General features: G+C 38.4%; 1 protein-coding gene across 1 annotated transcript in view; it reads left to right on the forward strand.

The window, feature by feature from the left end:
• Positions 1–6,392, forward strand: part of chka (choline kinase alpha) — a 29,034-nt gene extending 22,642 nt beyond the window's left edge. Inside the window, exon 11 of the mRNA XM_029433888.1 lies at positions 3,284–6,392. Within this exon, the coding sequence (XP_029289748.1) occupies positions 3,284–3,352 (69 nt within the window). The 3' untranslated portion in view covers positions 3,353–6,392. The remainder of the gene's footprint in view (positions 1–3,283) is intronic.
• Positions 6,393–21,029: the final 14,637 nt, after the last annotated feature.

The following is a 21,029-nucleotide window of genomic DNA, read 5'->3' on the forward strand; positions in this document are numbered from 1 at the left end:
GAGAGTCTTAAGGGAATTATTGGGACAGACTGATAAAAATGGAATTACAATAATCCAGTCTAAAAGTAACAAATGCATGGACTAGTTTTTCTGCATCATTTTGAGACAGGATGTGTCTTATTTTTGCAATGTTACGTAGATGAAAGAAGGCAGTCCTTGAGATTTGTTTTATGTGGGAGTTAAAAGACAGATTCTGATCAAAGATGACACCAAGATTCCTTACAGTGGTGCTGGAGGCCAAGTTAATGCCATCCAGAGCTTCTATGTCATTAGAAAATGCGTTTCAGAGGCGTTTAGGGCCAAGTATAATAACTTCAGTTTTGTCTGTGTTTAACATCAAAAAGTTGCTAGACATCCAAGTTTTTATATCCTTAAGGCATGCTTGAAGTTTAGTTAATTGATTGGTTTCATCTGATTTAATTGATAGATATAATTGTGTATCATCCGCATAACAATGAAAGTTTATAGAGTGGTTCCTGATGATATTGCATATATAGGAAGCATATATAAGGTGAATAGAATAGGTCAGAACCTTTTGGGATTCCATGACAAATGTTTGCTTGCATGACGGGATTCATCGTTAACACGTACTAACTGAGATCGCTCATATAAATAGAATTTCAACCAGTTTAGTGCGGTTCCTTTGATGCAAATTAAGCGTTCCACTCTCTGTAATCGGTCTATAGTTGGCTAAAACCTCTGGATTAATTTATATATATATAAACTATATATATTAATCGTGCTCTTAAATGCCCCTTGACTCTTTACGTCACCAACGCGGCCACAGCAGCCTCGTCAACATGATGATGAAAAAGTTACTTGGCCCAGTTACTTGAGCGACCCGTCTCGTCATCTCTCGGTCAGGCGTTCAGACGCAGAATGAGTTGGTCTACCTGAGACACATTAACAACTCCATCAGGAAATGTATTGCAATGGACTGCAGGTGGTAGAGGACAGGGGGCTAACGGAGCCTTTACTTTACTTTTTAATGGATGAGCAATAATTTCTTAAAATTAAATGAGAACAAAACTGAAATTCTACTAGTAGGTCCTGTAACAAAAAGAGAGATGATGCAGAATAACATGGGGAAACTTACTCCTTTGATTAAACCTGAAGTCACAAGTCTTGGTGTTATCATAGACTCAGATCTAAGCTTTAAATCCCACATAAACAAGGTGACAAAAACATCATTCTTCCACCTTAGAAATATAGATAAAATCAGACAATTTATAAATCAAAAGGATGCTGAAAAACTAATCCATGCTTTCATCTCAAGCCGACTCGATTATTGTAGTGCACTCTTTACCGGCCTTCCAAAAAAAACAACAGAGAGATTTCAGCTCATCCAAAACGCTGCAGCGAGGCTGCTGACTAGAAACAAGAGGAGAGACCACATCAGTCCAGTGTTAGTCGCTCTACACTGGCTTCCAGTAACTTTTAGAATTGATTTTAAGGTCCTCCTTCTTGTATACAAAGCCCTAAACGGAACCGCACCAAGTTACACTGCCAACTCTCTAATAAACTATGTGCCCCCAAGAACATTACGATCATCCACTACTGGTTTATTAAATGTTCCCAGAAACATCCAAAAGAAAATTGGTGATGCAGCCTTTTGCAATTATGCACCAAAGCTATGGAACACTTTACCTGCAGACATTAGGGAGGAAAGCTCGCTCAATATCTTCAAAAGTAAGCTAAAAACATATCTCTTTACTTTAGCCTTTTAATGGTGATACTTCATATCTTTTTATCTTAGCCTTTTAATGGTGATATTTTATATATGTTTAACTTAGCCTTTTAATGGTGATATTTTATATATGTTTATCTTAGCCTTTTAATGGTGATATTTCATATTTTTTTATCTTAGCCTTTTAATGGTGATATTTTATATATGTTTATCTTAGCCTTTTAATGGTGATATTTTATATATTTTTATCTTAGCCTTTTAATGGTGAATTATTACTGGTTTAACATTGAATGTGTAAAGGTAACTGAGATAAATTGCAGAGTGTGTACATTTGAAAAACTTGAGATCAAATAGACTGTGTTACCATGGGAAAAAGAGGGAAGTTTCTCTGATAAATGTGTTTACATGTTCTTTACACAATTAGGGGAAAAGTGAAAGATTAAAGAATATATTGGAGAAAAACTGGCTTTAACCGATAGGTTTCATACAGGGGTTTGTTTATGAAGCCACAGGGGCCCATTGTTGAGCTCATGCTTACAAAATATGGCCCAGATAGTTAGTTTTTTACAAGAATGGTGTGCCAATGTTATTTTAGACCATTTTAATTCTGGCTATTTCATTTCTGCTATTTCATACTATTTTAATTCTGCTATTTTTATAATGGTACTTCAGACTCATTTACATCAACACTGTGATTATTGTACTGTAAATGCTCTTATTCTGTCTTATTCTGTCTAATCTTGTACTAATTGTTATGTTTTTGCTGTGAAGCACTTTGGGCTGCAATTCTTGTATGAAAGGTGCTATACAAATAAAGCTTATTATTAGTATTATTATTATTATTATTATTATTATTATTATTATTTACAGATGGCGTCAAATGACACAACTTTTAAACATATTGTTTATTGTGCAATGAAAGATGTTATGCCAGATTTGAAATTGCGCTTTATGTCAAACTGATGGTCTGTGTCGTCTAAGATAATTGTGGGCAAACAAGATATTGGAGAAATAGTATTAAAATAAGACATGTTGACCAGTTTATAATACTACTCATTTATTAACTCATCTTCCAAAATCCTTTGAATATTTTGAAATGCTTCTCACAGCAAATATTGATATATGCGATTAATTAATCACAAAGCTTGTGATAACCCTAATATATATATATATATATATATATATATTATAATATATATATATATATATTAAAATATATATATATATATAAAATATATATATATATTATATATATTAAAATATTATAATAATATATTAAAAATATATATATATATATATTAAAATATATATTATATATTAACATATATATATATATTATATGAACATTATCTATCTATTAAAATATCATATATGATTAAAATATATACTATCTATATATTATATGAAAACTCTATATTATAGATAATATTAAAATTATATATATTCAATACCTATATACTATTATTCTAGTATCTTAATATATATATTACCTATTAAAATATCTATATATTAAAATTATATATTATAATATATATCTCTATCTTACAATATATATATTATGTATATTATATTAATATATATATGTTCATGTTACAGGAGTACGCCCAGGCCAGATTTGATGCCTACTTCCAGCAGAAGAAGATCTGGGCTAATGGAGCGAAATGATTGGATGGACTGACAACACGTTTAGCCAATCGGCAGGAAGAGAACATGCAGGCTGATAAAGACTCCACCATCCGCGCTTTACCTATACTCCCCGACTTGTGAGGAATTGCTGGCTGGCTGCTGTTGGTGTTGTGTTGACCAAAGCCAAAACGTGCTTAAGGTACACCCCAAAATCCATTGCAGCTCAAAGTTTACACTGTGTAACTCCCTGAGAGCCAAAAAAAAAAAAAAAACACTGACTTGTACTAACCTTCATCACTGGTCAGATCTGCTCTCTGCTTCTGCCTTGTTCGAACCATATCACTAACACGAGGGTTATGTTTTGAGCAGCAGAGAGGTGGTAACAGCTAGATTTGAAATGTTAACATTGCATCAATGTATATGTATTGATCGTTCCCTTATGGAAATGTTCTGTTGGAAATAACCAAAATGTGAACTTGGCTTGGTAGATTCCCGCTTACTAGAGCAGCCGGTTGCTAACTATGTATATTATATATAGAACCCAATGTGCCAGTACCCTGGTCCGGTTTGTTACTGATGGACTGACTTGTTGGCTGGTGGAATCATGACTTGATCGACAGGTCAGACTGATGTCTACATTTCTAGATATTACACTTGCTGTTTGTTTGATTTTCTTTTTTTAAATGGTTGTATTTGACATTTTCTTCAGGCATGGCCAGGGCAAATACAGTAATGTGGTATTTCCAATTATGTGAATAGATGAGATTCCTTTTTCTGGGCGGCTGGTTATACTCCTCAAAGACATCAACCATCAGGTATTTCCATTATAATTAGGTCTGTTTATTTGTGGCTTCCTTGCTAGTAATTACACTGATTAGCTGTGACCTTTTTCAACCGGTTCAAGTTTGGAAGGTTAATGGTATTATTATGAAACTGACAAGTAGATCCACAGCTCTGTGTAGTTTACACATTGGGTATTAACATCTGCGTTGTCTGATTTAGAGAAAAGACATTCCAGCCATGCTTTATAAGCCTGGGAAAGTGTTGCTAAACACTAGGGAGCTAACTGACCATATTCTTTGCTTTTTTACTTTTATATATGTTCAGTGCATTGAAGAAAACATCACACAGTACACATGAAGATGGTTCCTTGTTGTGGTAATGGATTATTTGGCGATGTCGCTGGTTTATTGACACCTACTCCCAAATTGCCTCATCATCGTACCCATTATCCAGAATAATGACACAGGCGGTCACATCATACTGCACAGCTGAATTTTGCATAGATGACTTGTTTAGTTAAGTTGTAGCTGGACAGTAACTCTGTTAAAGGGGCATCTAGTAAATATGGCTTTTAGATGGTCAGATGAAAAACTGTGACCAACGTGTTCTGTTGTCTCTGATCCAAACATCCTGAGACTAGCTCAATTCTACCTCACCCCTTCAAGTCATTATATGTGCACCAACTCTGCTATGTCCACAGATAGACAGATTCATCATCTGCTGCTAACATCCTTCACTCTGCCTTTAAACCACACCTTTATATCTTGAATTTTAGTTTTCTTGGCACCTCTCGGTGAAAAAACTACTTTTGTCTTGATTAGTATTCCTCTTTCCACTCTAACTAGGATCAGTACAAGCTAGCTTCTCATCTCACCACATCAGTAGCATTTCCTATTAGACTTAATTAGAAATGCTAACTGGCAGAAAAGCGTTCCATGCTAGAAACTGTTTTCTAGCGTATCACATATTGGAAGGGTGCTGTACCCAGTGAAGAAGAACACACTAAAAATGGCCTTTTGCTCAGCCCACGCCTTTAGTTAAAGTTGCTAATCAAGCTTTCCATTCTCACACGGCACATATGCAGTTTAAAATTAAAACGGTAGATTTACCACCCAAGATTTGTAGTACTGATGTCAGAAAGTGGTAGACAAAGCAGTCACTAGCCAGAGTCCATCAAATCTGACGACTGTAATGACGACTGTCGCTCGCAGATTATCAGTTACGGCTAGCTAGCTAGCTAGCTAATTAAGCTAATGTAACCTCCATGAGTTTGTTGAAACTGCTGTCGCTAGCTGACTTTTAATTGCTTACAGCTAACTCGTTTTAGTTTAAGAACACCTACAAAGGAGTTAAATATGACAGATATTAGATATTGACAGCTACATAAATTATATAATTATCCTCACCAGTTCATGTATAACACATAGAAATAAAGAAGCAGCATTATTCGAGCCAGTTAGTCCTTGTATTCTAAGAATGATGAGGAAAAATACAGTATCTGTTTTTCATTCTAACATTATGTGTTTTGCTGCTTCGTTTTAAGTTACATACTTGTTAGTATTTTCAAACGGCCAGTTTTAACTCTTACAAAAGAATACGTTCTTATGATATGTTTGGCAAAAATAAAGCTTCATTGAGTAATGTTGCTGGAGTGGGAGTTAAGTGTAAACTTTCCCAACGTTAGCCTGAACTCTGATAGCGTCCACGACCAGCTTCCATCCACTGGGAAGATACCACACAGTCCATGTAGCCTACTAGTTGTGAGCATGCTCTTATTTCTGGTTTTGAAAAGACTAACATATATGACATCATTCTCCAAACTCTTTAAATGATGAGCATCACTCTTACTTTACCCCACGTGGAGAAATCCATAGCTGGACAGGCCTGCTATAGTTACAGGCGCTAAGCCATGATTGGACAATCACTGTTTGGGACAGGGGTTTAGCGAAAGTCTATTGAAAAGCTGAAAATCAGCTGAAAACACTTTAGTGGATACTTGTTTATCGCTAATTGTATGATTGAAAAATGAGCGCTGTACAACCGGCTGACATGCATCTCCATGTTTGGTTGTAGCATCATGTATGCATCAGGGTATATTCCCCGCCTACCTGTGAGCACTGGGACGTAGTGTGGAAGCCACCGAATGACTCGTGGAGTGTACATCTACAGTGTACACAGAGCTGAGGGAACTGAGCTGGATCATGTATACTAGTCACCTAAAACTGTAACAATCCAGAGGTGTTTGAATGTCACTTTTGATCTTAGAACCTGAGAAATATATATATATATATATATATATATATATATATATATATATATATATATATATATATATATATATATATAAAAAAACAACAATATATGTACTTGAGTATTTTCACGTGTAAACATTTGGAGGTTGTTGAACTGTGACTTTTGTTGAACTGTACGTTTTATTTTACATGCAAGTGTATTTTATTGTATATTTTAATTGTTATATTTTCTTTGGAATATGTTTAATGTATAGTTTTAAATGTATTTCGAGATGCGATGGGACTAGGGATGCACCAACAGCAGAATGTGCAGCGGGTTTTACTGGAGGACTATTAAAAGAGTTTCTGCTACATCCCCCATGTAGCCATAGACCAAGACAACAGCTTTGGTCCATGATTATTCCTTTCAGCTGATGTCATTCAGATACTGTGCAACAGGATATAAACTGGGACACATTTAGACTATTTATGTTTACAATTGTGAAATGGTCTGTAGTCTTTGTGCTATAGCATCTATTCTTTATTTTTAAACCATTCAGTGGCTCTTTCTTCCGTCTTATCTCTTGTATTCATTTGGTTGTCTTTCATGATTGAAATGTATTTGGCCCAACAAGCTATTTCTGTCTCAATTTTGTTGTTCTTTTCCATTATTTTATATATTTGTTATGGAAAAAATGGACTCCATGACCTGTGACTATAGTACATTCCATAATTGTTACTTCACCTTCAGTATCGCGTACACTTGACCAAAATAATTACACTTTTGATCTGATTGGTTCTTCCAATGAAATTGTAATGTGTCCCCAGTAGAGAACAAACACCCTCTCTTCTGTTCTCTATACATGTCATTTAATGTAATATTCACTAACAAAAATATAGAGGGTCATGCTAAAAATATCCAAAAGATAATGACATGCTTGTACCTGCACACAAACAAAAATTAAAAAGAAAACTGACTGACGAGTGTTTCCTTTTGTTTGGACATGTATTCATGATAATATGACATATATCAAATCAAATCAAATTTATTTGTATAGCCCAATATCACAAATTATACATTTGTCTCAGTGTGCTTTACAGACTGTACAGGTTACGACACCCTCTGTCCTTAGACCCTCGCATCGCACAAGGAAAAACTTCCTAAAAGAAACCCCAAAATTAAAGGGGGAAAAATGGAAGAAACCTCAGGGAGAGCAACTGAGGAGGGATCCCTCTCCCAGGACGGACAGACGTGCAATAGATGTCGTGTGTACAGGATAAACAACATAGTACAAATACAACATTTGACAGAAATTATGTTGTTGGAAAAAAATAGAAAGTATGGATGAATCCAGGAAAATGTCAAGGCTTCCCGGTGTCCAGCAAGACCAGGTCAGCAGGCGCTGTCACGATTCATGATCCTGACGTAAACTTTATCAGTGGCAACCTGCCACATGAGAGACAGACACTCCGGGGATGATACCCCGGATGGTGAGTTAGTAACATACATTTACATAAATGCATACAGATAGAGAGGGAGAAGAAGAGAGGGAGGGGAGGAGAGAGGAAGAGAAAGGAAGAGAGCAGGGAGGTGTCCCCCGGCAGTCTAAGCCTATAGCAGCATAACTAGGGGCTGATCCAGGGCAAACCTGAGCCAGCCCTAACTATAAGCTTTATCAAAAAGGAAAGTCTTTAGCCTACTCTTAAATGTGGAGAGGGTGTCTGCCTCCCAAACACAAACTGGAAGCTGGTTCCACTGGAGAGGAGCTTGATAGCTGAAGGCTCTGGCTCCCATTGTACTCTTAGAGACTCTAGGAACCACAAGTAACCCTGCAGTCTGGGAGCGTAATGCTCTAGTTGGTTTATAAGGTACTATGAGATCTTTAAGATATGCTGGAGCCTGACCATTAATTGATTTGTAAGTCAGGAGAAGGATTTTGAATTCTATTCTGTATTTTACCAGGAGCCAGTGCAGTGCAGCTAATACAGGAGTAATATGATCCCGTTTCCTTGTTCTAGTCAATACACGTGCCGCTGCATTTTGGATCAACTGAAGAGTCTTAAGCGACTTTTTGGGACAACCTGATAACAATGAGTTGCAGTAATCTAGCCTTGAAGTAACAAATGCATGGACTAGTTTTTCTGCATCATTTTGAGACAGGGTGTGTCTTATTTTTGCAATGTTACGTAGATGAAAGAAGGCAGTCCTTGAGATTTGTTTTATGTGGGAGTTAAACGACAGATCTTGATCAAAGATGACGCCAAGATTCCTTACAGTGGTGCTGGAGGCCAAGTTAATGCCATCCAGAGCTTCTATGTCATTAGAAAATGCGTTTCAGAGGCGTTTAGGGCCATGTATAATAACTTCAGTTTTGTCTGTGTTTAACATCAAAAAGTTGCTAGACATCCAAGTTTTTATATCCTTAAGACATGCTTGAAGTTTAGCCAATTGATTGGTTTCATCTGGTTTAATTGATAGATATAATTGGGTATCATCTGCATAACAATGAAAGTTTATAGAGTGGTTCCTTATAATATTGCCCAAAGGAAGCATATATAAGGTGAATAGAATCGGTCCAAGTACAGAACCCTGCGGAACTCCAAGACTGACTTTGGCTGTCATGGAGGATTTATTTATATATGATGGGCCAAACAAACCATGGTGCCTGAGGGAACTGCTGCTTGGTTACTTTGAAACTGCTGTGCTCACGTGGGTTAAGCACTGCTGGTGATTATTGGAATAAATAAACTGGTCAATTACTTGTGATATTTGACACTTTTTGAACATTTTGGTAGACAGTTATCAGTGAGAATAAAATACTTTAGTTTGTAGCTAGACTAGTATGTGGCTATAACAATGCTAACGTTGGTCCACTGCTTAGGACTGAGAGCTCAGCAACTATTAGATGGATTCTCATGACATTTAGTGCAGACATGCATTGTCTCCAGGTGACGCTATCATCCAGTCAACATTTTGATTTGTGAAATACAAGTTATGCAAAACGACTGACATTCCCATCGGACTCCCAGTGCTTTGAGCTAAATGCTAACATCAGCATGCTACATGCTCATAATAACTATGCTGATATTGTGTAGGTACATTAACATACTTCCACACATTTCAAACTGTTGCTGTAAATGAGCAACTGTTTGTTGAGACTATTAACTCCATCACCTGTATAAGCCGGGGATATGGAGGTGGCTTTTTGTTCTTGATTTTCTGCCCCCCAGTGACCTAAAATAAATAATTGCAGCTTGAAGTAAATGACTATATTCTCAATACACAAAATACTTTCCAACGTAAAGCCACACACACCTTACCCTTCAGTAATGGGTGTGGAATGTGAAAAGTGACGTGGCTCAAGTTACTGCAGCACTCAGAGTGAGTGGTGTACAAGGGCAAGCCAAAAAAAGAATGGATTAATGGAATGGAATACCCTTCAGTATGGCTTTCTTCATCAGTGTCTTTACATAAAGGTGCTCGCAAAACGAGTGTTTTGCTGCAGCCACTCTATTGAAATGCATCAAGTTACCTCACCATAATCAATGAAAGTACAGTTTCTGTCAGGAAAATGTGAGTGAGCATAGTTCATGCCCCCCCCCCCCCCCCCCCTTTGTTTTCCAAACATTCCTGCTGCTGTTGACAGTAAAGCAGAAAGGACAGAGAGGCAAAGGTAAGAGTAAAAGGTTAGAGGGCTGTGACAGCATGTTTGTAGTTGTGTTTGGGATTGAAAGGAATGCAAAGTCTCAACAGGCAGAGACTGGGGGAAGGAGCGGAGGTCACTGGTCACTGCTTAGGGGGCTGCAATCCTTCTTTCCCTGTATGTGTGTGTCCTTCCCTTTGTTAGCAAATTTAGCAACTCACTGTCTGGGAGAGACAGAAAAGTGGGTCATGGTCAGTAAATGTACCATTACTCTGGATGTACATGGAGTAAGCTGTAGAGAACTAGAACTACATGTTACCCCTTGATACCTGATTCTTTTAAGGAGTTTGTCCCAATCTTTAGACTCAAGATAATAATCACTTGTTGCACAGACCAAACATCTTGTTACCCAGTGAGGAAGAATTTCAGTGTATATCCCAGAGTCATGCTGAGGCCTTGATTCCCAGTGCTGACACAGAGGCAGACAGGGTGGCAAGAATGCAGAGTGGAGGAATGTTAACAGAGAGACAAAGAGTAGTGTGAGCCTAAAGGGTTGGCATGGTCAGCTGGGGGCTTTGGCCTAGGCAACTTGCTTGTTTACATCCATGTGAGCGCCTGCAGTTGTGCTTTTGATAGATACTGACTGGAACAGCAAGAAAGTCTTTACATTTACTGCTGCTCTGTGTCTGCTGAACATTGTGCTTCATTTTGAAGGAAGATGTGCATTCTCAGCAACAGTGACAGACGAATTGACAGTTAGCATGAATAAGGACCGCTGCCAAGGCCAAACAGAGAAAGGTTTCACATTTACAGAAAAAATATCCTCTGGGAAATCCATGGAAAAATGCTGATGATGAAATACTTAATTTGATCTATTTTATTACAGGCCAAGTGCACACGAGAGTCTCCAAGCGTTAGCTTTGGAACAGACATGTCTGTTGTATGTTTATTTTTCAAAACAGTGTATGTGCAAAAGAATGTGATGACACAATAAATAACATGACTTAACTAACATACAATTAAGTGTCTAAGTGAGTATTATAATTAAAGACTTAACAGACTGCAGAGTAAACATGTCGGGGAATGTGTGAAGAAGAAAAGTGCAGATATGTCTTAACACTTATTAACTCAAGCAGTCATCCGAGAACAGAGCTGCAATGTAGACTTGATAACAGTCCAACAGCGCCATCTGGTGGGAATGGACATTATAGACTTCTATTGGCACAGCTCAACTGCATGAGCCGAGAGGTCGCTGAGGCATGTCGTCATTAATGATCTTATTTCTAAACAAATGCAGTCTAACACTAATGTAGACAGCTGATCACAGACTGTGAAGCCGTTCAGAACATGTAAAGAAATAATAAGGGTCTAGGCAGGAACATTACATATCAATATATATATTTCTTTCTTTTACAATGAATCTAAAATAAATCCATCCAGTGGTGAAAGAATGACTGAAATCTTTTACTTTGGCAAAAGTAGCGATGCGGTATAAATAATCAGTTACTAGTAAAAACCCCCTTAGACAACATTTTACTTAGTAAATGTAAAAACGTGTTAGCATGAAAACATACTTATCAAAAGTAACCATACTCATGTATTATATCAAAATGGTCCATTTCAGAATAATGTATATTATATTATTGGATTAGAATTATTGATGCATCAATGTGCATCATTTTAATGTTGCAGCTGGTCATCAGCATCAGTTATATCATATTATTATATATTATATTATTAAAGAAAGAAGAAAAATAGCTAGTGCATTCATCTGTTTCAGGGTGACAGAACCTGATGAGGAAGTTACAAGGTGGAGCACATACCAAAAACAACCATTTTAAGTAGCTTCCTGTAAGGAGACCGTGATTCTGCACAGACACTCAAAGAAAACCCCCAAAGTCATAATGACTGATGTCATCTTTGTTCCTTGTTATGCACACGTGGACTGATCAGGGCCTCATATTCAGACTTCCTGCTTGCAGTGTCACACAGTGTGTCAGCCCTTTGGAATTTGGGTCAGGGACAATTTGATAAGATACAGTGCAAGAGGACTACAATCTGTAACTATCTATTTAGGTACTCTAACTAAGAAGCCACTTCAGCACCCCCTCCTTGTCACAGAGGGATTGCCATTGGGGGCCACTGCCACCCTGATACAATCACAGCCCCCACCCTCCCCCCTCTGGTCCCCGTCGTCACATATTCATAATATGGAAGACTTCTGTGTGTTTTTTTTTTCAGTAGGCTTGCTCCCAGCACATATGTTGTTAATTACAATCAATGTCCTCCTTCACATTAAAGCTGCACATTTTCTTTTAAAAGATAAGAACAAGTCTATATATTCAGATACATAACACATTAAAACAGGATTGTTGTGAATCTCAAAATGTGAACTGTATTATTCTATGCACATCAGGTCATTTTGTAACATTACCTGTAAAATAAGAAACCACAGTACATCAGTATGTGATTCCTTAAAGCTAGGTTGGATATGTATTTTACAAACATTTCTAGTCATATTTGTTGAAATGCTAAGAGCTCGGACTTGTTGCAGCTATTGATTTTGAGCTTCTTCTTCTCTGATGATCATTGGATCTGTGCACCTGTGCTTTATATGCCTACTAGTATAGGAGCAAAGACAAGGCTGTAAAGACATCTCATTCAGGCTCATGGCCTTAATGTTGCAGGCCCTGCACAATCACACAATAACATCACAACATAACACAACATAACACAGCCCCTTCTTCACCTTGCACCATGTTGAAAATCAACACGAGAATCGAGGGTAAGATCCTAAACCGGAAGATACCCAACTGTGCCAGAGTGGGAGAAACATCAGTCATCATGGCAGTGTCTGTGTGGACTACAAAGCTTTCATCTCTTCCGGTATCAACGGTGGAAGCAGTTGAACAATAAGCGAACCAAAGTCCAGGCAGGCGGACCGCGTCTGTTTTCTACAGAATCCAAATATCTTCCCACGGGGCACTGCACTCCCTCGGGTCCTCAGCAACACACATGAACAGTGTCAAGTAGATCGGCCCGAGGGTTGGCGAGATAATCAAAACTCTCACTCTCTCTCTCTCACACACACACACACACACACACACACACACACACACACACACACACACACACACACACACACACACACACACACACACACACTTCTTGAGAAAGCTATAGCACAGGCCAAGCATTGGGCCCATTCCGAACAGGCATGTACAGAACATTTGATCATACAGAAGACGTGAAATGATTTAAAGTAAATTGATGCAAAGTGTTTGATGCTGTCTATCCTCTTTGTCTTTGCTGGGGAGTTGCCATCTGAGGTTCTGAAGGGATCTTTTTCTTAATTCAAGTTTCAGTTGAATGTATTTTCAACACACATCCTTTGAGTGAGGGATGATGTTTCTCATCATAACTCTAACCAAGAAAGAAATACTTCACAAAAGTCAAACTACGTCTCTAAAGTAGAGATATTTCAAACACCCACACGCTGAATCACCATCTATTTTCTCTTCTGTGTTGGACTGTTTCCCCCGCTGATGACGGTGCTCTGGAGGAAGGGTTGCAGGCTGGGTGCTGTTGGAGTTCTCCTCCATCCTATATTATTGGATTACGATTGCTGATGCATTAATGTGTACGCCACTTTAAGGTTGCAGTTGGTAAACGTTGCTAAAATTGCAAATTAAAGCACATTGCAGCATTTCTGGTTTATTTCTGAGAAATGTGAGATAGCACAATTCCTACAATAAAGAAGGGACCTTCTTTCTGTTGAAGTAGATTCTTGGTCTATGCTCATTTGTTACGGCCACAGCCGACACCCCTTTAACTCTTCTGCATAGTTTGTGTTCCGAATGCTGGTTTAGATGTGATGTCCCCCGGACGTGATTGGCTGAAGAGGCTATGTTGACATTGTTGCTACGGTAACATTGTCTATATTAAACCGATCTAACTTTTTGTTAATAAATTACTTTACCAAGAAACATCTGGTTTTATGTTGCTTCCCTTTCCCTCTTCGAGCTGCGTCATAACAGTCTACGCTCATTACATACATACCATACTGTGATGTTACCTGTTGTTTAACATTGTTTCAGGTCGTGTAATGAGTGAAGTGTTACTTTTGAGAGACATATGATGTCAGTGTCTGTGAGTTGAGATGTGAATCATCTGTTTTGGTTGCATTAGTCCAAGTGGAGCCTCTTGTCCACAGTCAGGGATAAGGATGACAGAGAAGAGGTGTAGTGTCACACACACACGCAGCTTTTTTCTCACACAGGTAAGCTTATATTACAGGCACAGCTGACAGGTCGCTCTGCTGTCCGCCGCTCTGCTGTCCGCTGCTCTCCAGGCTGCGCTGCGTCGTGGTTGAAGAAGCGTCGCCGTCTCCTCTGGAACCCAGCCTACTGCAAGAGAACAGAACCAGGCCATCACCATGCATTTATTATGTGACTGATTACCTGATTCCGTTCAGCTGTCTGGCCTCCAGCTGGGACACTCCTGTCTCTCCCCAGCAGCCGGCGCCCTAACCACACCCCACTGCACAGTGCATTTCAGATGTGAGCTGTTGTTCTGGGATGCATGTCGTGAATAGAATCGTGTGAGAATTGAACTTGGTATCGGGAAATGTTGTCCACTTGCAACAAAATCCATTAGCTACACAACGTCCCGGTGCTTAGACCTCCATCAGGGGAATCACTCCTGTGCAAGTGGACGACATGCTTTTGGACTTTTCAGCATCAGCCTTCACAGAGCAATCATTGTGTTCCTTGTAGGACCTTGCTGTGAGAGGCCCTCTGGTCCTCAGTACTCAGTTCATCTACCGGGGGCAAAAGTAAAAGTTGAACCATCTGAGTTAGTGATACCATGAACAGGTGGTGAGGTTTTAATGGTATTATTGTCATTGATAGAGTCCCCTACTGTAATATTAAGTGTGGGTAAGCGATTTCTTTAGTATTTGCTCTTTCATGCTGTTAAACAGTTTTACTGTTAACAGTTCAAAAGTTAATAAGTTCATCTTGTCAGCAATTTGCACCTCTCAGGTAAAATGTCACTGTGCATTATGTTACAAAGATAAACTGAACACACACATCACCCAGTGTGCAAGAGACACACACTCCACCAGAGGGCAGCACGAGGACACAAATTCATTTTCACATGTCAATGTGCCATTAAACGTCCTAAGCTTTGACATGGCAGCACTTTAATACGCCCTGCACGAGCACATGCATTGTGGAGTCATTTGGAGCCCGAAATTCTGTCATCAAGTACTCAAAACAACCTTTGCACATCTTTGTGATCACACACTACAAACTCTTCATCGTATTCCTCACTGTTGCACATTCCTCTGACAATTTTGTACATTTCTGCACAATACTACCACTTTAATAACTGCACAGCTCTTCCACTTTTGATTCAGATACACTGTTCATATCTTTTCTCAGTAACTTGTCATACACTTACAGAAATTCCTTTTTGTATATTTATGTTTGATACACATTTTAGATTTTCTTATAGTTTTTATATTAGTTTTTATAATAATTGTATATTTAATTTCTCTTATTGTGTTTATGTATGCACCTTTATTCCTTGTATGAGACAACCTACTTTGAGCACACAGTGGCACTGTTTGGCCTATTTACATCACATTCGTGAGATTTGAAATATGTTTAAATGAGTTGATAACCCAGCTCATAAAGGATGTGGTTATTACATCTATAACTTCTTTTGGGTTTTCTAAGAATAAGACTTTAACCACGAGGTTCCAGACAATCATTTAACCTCTTAGTGGTGACACATTTTGTCACTTTTTGTCAAAACTTCAGACGAGTACGAGAAATTTGTAAAATAAATTCTTGGCAGAAGTGGCAATAATAATAAAAATTAAAAGAACAATAATTCATTCCAGAGTACGTGTATGGTGCTGAAGCGGTCAGACATACTGTACCGGTCACAGCTGAAACTTGGATGTTGCTGTTGTGGCTGTTGTGTGTCCTTCAGCTCCTGCCCCAGTCCGGCCCTTTGTGAAGAGAGTAACCGTGGGAGAAGATGTTCCACTTATCTTAGACTTCATCATGTAAACCTTCTGGTGCCCAAATCCACTACTGTAAATAATCTGAGGTCAAAGCAGGAGAAAAGTGTGCTGCAGTGTTTAAGATGAAGCACAGATCATTGCTGTTGTTAATTAAGCATGAGATGTCTGAAGTTATGATCGTTTAAAGTATGTCCAGACTTTTTGTAAACTGTCCGTCCAAGTGAAGCAGAAAAGTGTAGTTTAAGCTTTCTGCAGAACCTCTTTGGATCACAAGAAGTTCCTGTAAACCTCCATCAACCTGCATTAGAGTCACAGAGATAACCTGCCGTTTGAATTATTCAACTCAAAAGAAGCAGAGAGAGAGAAGAAAAATAAGAAATGATATTTGTTTAAAGTCAAGAGCGAGAAAGAGAGATAAGTAAGGCAAGAGACAGTTTACTCTACAAAGTATCACTCATTATCTTCACTCTTGGATAATCTAACTGGGGTATTGTATTAGCTGCCTGAAATCTTGCACTGTTTTTTGAGGAAACAGTGAACGCAATGTTATTAACAACTCTATCAAATGACAGATAATGGCAATACAGACAAATGGAGCTGGTAAAATTTGTTTCTCTTTCTCAGTTTGAAACAGACCTAATATTAAAACTTTAGATCATCTTCGTAATTCTTGTAAAGTTAAATAGCCTACTGTACATTGTGTGTCCTCATCAGTCACATAAAAGGAAATAGCAATTAAATAAATTATAAAAAAATATGAATTACTACATTACACATCTTTAACACTGTTGCACATTGGAAAGTTTTTACCCCCACACATTCTTCTTTCTTGTCAAAAGCTGGCGCCTACATTACCCACAATGCAACCACAAACCGTTCTGTCAGAGGTAAGCACCAACAACACAGTTTTAGAATCTAAAAGGTCTTAATGCATTCAGAACAAACTATATGATTATTACTAAAGAACACGCTGCTTATTTTTAACAGAGTTACACAGGTTATTTAACTGGGACTCTGTAATCAATCACATTTTATTTATATAGCTCAATATCACAAATGACACATTTGTCTCAGTGTGCTTTACAGACTGTACAGGTTACGACACCCTCTGTCCTTAGACCCTCGCATCGCACAAGGAAAAACTTCCTAAAAGAAACCCCATAATTAAAGGGGGAAAAATGGAAGAAACCTCAGGGAGAGACTGAGGAGGGATCCATCTCCCAGGACGGACAGACGTGCAATGGGTGCAAAGAAAAGGTGACAAAACACGGTGCTTCCTCTAATTTCCTCTTAAACTATCGTTTCTCAGCAGTGATGGAATGCAACTAAGTAGATTTACTCAAGTACTGTACTTAAGTTAAAATTCAAGGTACTTCTTCACTTGAGTATTTCTATTTAAAGCTACTTTAAACTTCTACTCCGCTACATCTCAGAGGTCAATCTTGTACTTTTCACTGCACCACATTTGTCTGACAGCTTTAGTTCATTTTCACATTACAATTTTTCATCCCCGTCTTGTCAAATCATGTATCTGCAGATGAGTTGATTTAGAATTGTTGTGACAAACTGAAGCATGAAGTGTTCCTTTATGTGTTGAGAACATTCAGCTACGTCTTCAGCTACAAAGCCTCTCCGATCAGCTGCACAATGCATCGTCACAAAGCTGAAAAGTCATGAAAAGTTAACTTTTTATATATATATATTCTTTTATTATATGACTATATTTATGTATTTATTTATTTGTTTATTATATTATCATTATTTGTTTTCTATGTAAATCGGTTAAATCGTGTGTAGTGTGCTATATAAATAAAGTTGAATTGAATTGGTATGGGAGAGAGAGAGCATCCAGGGAAGGTCCCTGTTCGCTCCGAGCAGCAGGATCAGCACCTTGGAGAGCGATGCAGTCCTGACATAATGTATCATTTCTTACAATAAATCATTGCTCCTGCTTTGATCACAATATTGTTGCAACACCTTCATTGAAAGCGTCCATGACATGAAGAATAAAACATTCCACTACAGGCCGCATTAATACTTACAGCATGCTACAGTTGCAGCTGCACGTGGTCTGTCCCTGCATTGTGTCCATGCTGGAAAGTCTAAAGGTGCTTCTGTGTGTGACGCAGAAACCAAAGATGCACATGACGTTCGGATCAGGGAGGGGCCCTAAAACATAATTAAGTATAATTTAGATCTTTAAGACAGTCCGTTTGAGTTTGAAGAGTCTAGAACTTGTGAACGCTGTTGTAAATTCTGGTCCTGAAGCAAAAAATAAATACAAATGAGTTTTGGAGAAGAGAAGTATCCTCAAGACCTAAGTACATTTTTAGATAATTAGAGTTCATTTTGGGCTTTAATCTAACGCAAATAAAAAAAACACTAGTGGCAGTTTGTATACATCTCTGGAACTTAGATACATTGTTGAAATATGCAAAAACAAGTACTGTTATATTTAGCTGCAATTAATTTCTCTGACTGTAAACTTCAGTGGCCACCACCACTACAGGCTGAGTGTGTGGGTTCTGCTGTGGAAGCAGAAGTTAGTCTGTTGAGCTGTGCTGTTACTACAGCAAGTCCCTCTCTGCTGCAACAACCCTCCATCAGCTGACGGGCTCTGCCTCCAGTGGCTGTGTGGAGGCTTTTCTGTGCCAGGCAGCAGTCCTAGTAGTCGGGACACAGATGTCAGTTGCAGAGCTCTCTTAGCTCCTATAGGTTAAGGTTGTGGGCCAAACACTTCATGCATCGGAAGTTTTCCAGCTTGTTCAGCTCACATGTTCGTATATTTTCAGTGACAACCATAAATGTTGTTTCCCACAGTGTGAAACAACTCCACCACGCTTTCACCTGAGAGACACATTCACATGACACGAGAGCTGTGAACAGTAAACGTGACATCCGGTCCACTCGCATTGAATGTCCACCAATCACAGGCAAATGCTGCTCTGGTGACTTCCAGGCTTCCCTGAGCTTTTCTTCTGTCTCCTGGTACAGCCGAGGCACCACTGTCTGTGTAAAGCTGCTCAGATGGTTTGGTATCCTACATTTTGTGGATCATAAACTGACGGTGTTTTGAAATATAATATAAATTATATTTGATTTTAAAAAGTTGTGATTTCAGATGATTTCCAGCTGGACAGTTCTCCCTTTATAATGTGGTACATACACTTGTGAGTAGTTACCAAATAGTGAGGAGCAAAGCAGGAGTGACCTGGACATCAGATGGTGTTGCTCTGTTGAGGTCTTTAAATCCAAATTCAGAACACATCTTTTTGCCTTAACTTTAAATGAGTGACCTATTTTTTCATTATTCAGCTGGTGGTCTCAGTCTTAAGTCTAGTACTATAGTCCATGTTTGTCCTACCGATGAGAATAATGTTAACTTTCTAGAGGCCACTGCACCTCAATAACCCTCTGTTGTTTGTGTCCCACAGCACAGCTGTGTGGCTTTCTCTCTCTCTGAGGACCGAGGGGGTCAAATGCTGAACAGACTGTAAAGCCCCTTGAGGCAATTTTGTGATGTTGGGCTGGATATTTCAAATGTACTTGACTTGAGTGATAAATAATATTAAGTAATAATAGGTAGTTCCTGAACAATGCAGAATGGAGGACTATATATGATGAGTTACCAGAGAAGGTACTGTGTGATTATACATCACTTTCAAAGTGTTTCCTGGTTAAATATGTATGAGCCTATGTGTTACTCTTTCTGTGCACCCCCAAGTAAAGTGATATAACATACAGAGTAGATAGTAAGTAAAGCATCATCTCACGAAACTAACAAGACTGTTACCCGGTTCTCTAGTCACACAGCCTGTTAGATTGTTGAAAGCTCCAACAAAAAACACTAAACCACTGAAGTGTCAGAGCTGACCTATAATCCAAACTATAATATAATCGATAATTAACTTAATTTGACTGGTGTACACAAAGTTTTGGTCATTGTTGTTGTAAAAGCTGAGTTACAGTATGTGAACACAAACACCACTTCCTTCTGTTTCCTGTGAGAACTGACCTTTGACCCCTACATCTTGCTCCCAGCATCGAGTCAGACACATGCTATCCCCTGGGAGCTTGACGGCATGTGCTCTACAAGGTCCCTGCTTTCCTTTGCTCAATTCTCTGTATATTTTTTTTACTCTTAAAGTCTAAAAATACACTTGAGTGCGGATGTTGCTGCCGTGTTACATAAGCTTGTGGGATTGAAGTGTCAGTTATAAGAGGTTGTACAGAAAGTTTCTGGATCTTAGTTCTCACAAAGTAAACAATCATAGAAGAAAGGACAGTTTCCTGGAACAGCTTCACAGAGGAATATCTACAAAAATTAACTTCAAGCCTCATGTTTTGGTCACTTTTTAATATACTTGAGGAAAAAATGTCACAGGTTTCCTGGGCTCCTCTTTAAAAGCTAATACTAACAATAATGAAGTCAATTACTCAAACTGTATTTAGTTTAGATTCCAGAGTTTTCGGTATTATAGCAGCGTGATCATTCCCACAGTGAAAAATAAATGTCCCTTCATCCCCAGAAATGTGTCCTGGATAATGTCTCTGTCTTTCTTATACAAACCCAAACTGTTTCCCGAATGAAGTATTACCATTATTTATATTTCTTGCTATGTGATCTAATGAATATAGATCAAATATATAATGTTTCTGGTCAAAGGAAACAGCAGTAATGTGCGCACAAAACAAATAAAAGCGTACATAAAGTGTGAGCTGGCTTGCAAATTGAACTTTATAATCATAATCAACTTTAATATGTGTGCACGTGGATGAACATCACCACAATTAATCATGAATGGGCAATGCAAAAACATTCATGATATACGAATAGGAATATACATATTGTTCCTGGGGACAGAAACACAAAGATGTTTGAGGCTGATGGCTGCAGAGTGAATGCCTGCACACTGCTGAGTATGGACTGGTGGAGTCACACTGGAGCTCACCACTAGTTGTTCAGCATCTGTACAGACACATGAAATAACTTCATATCTAAAAAAAACCAATAAACTCTATGT

This window comes from Cottoperca gobio, chromosome 6, assembly GCF_900634415.1.
Source record: "Cottoperca gobio chromosome 6, fCotGob3.1, whole genome shotgun sequence".
NCBI classification, from domain to species: Eukaryota; Metazoa; Chordata; class Actinopteri; order Perciformes; family Bovichtidae; genus Cottoperca; species Cottoperca gobio.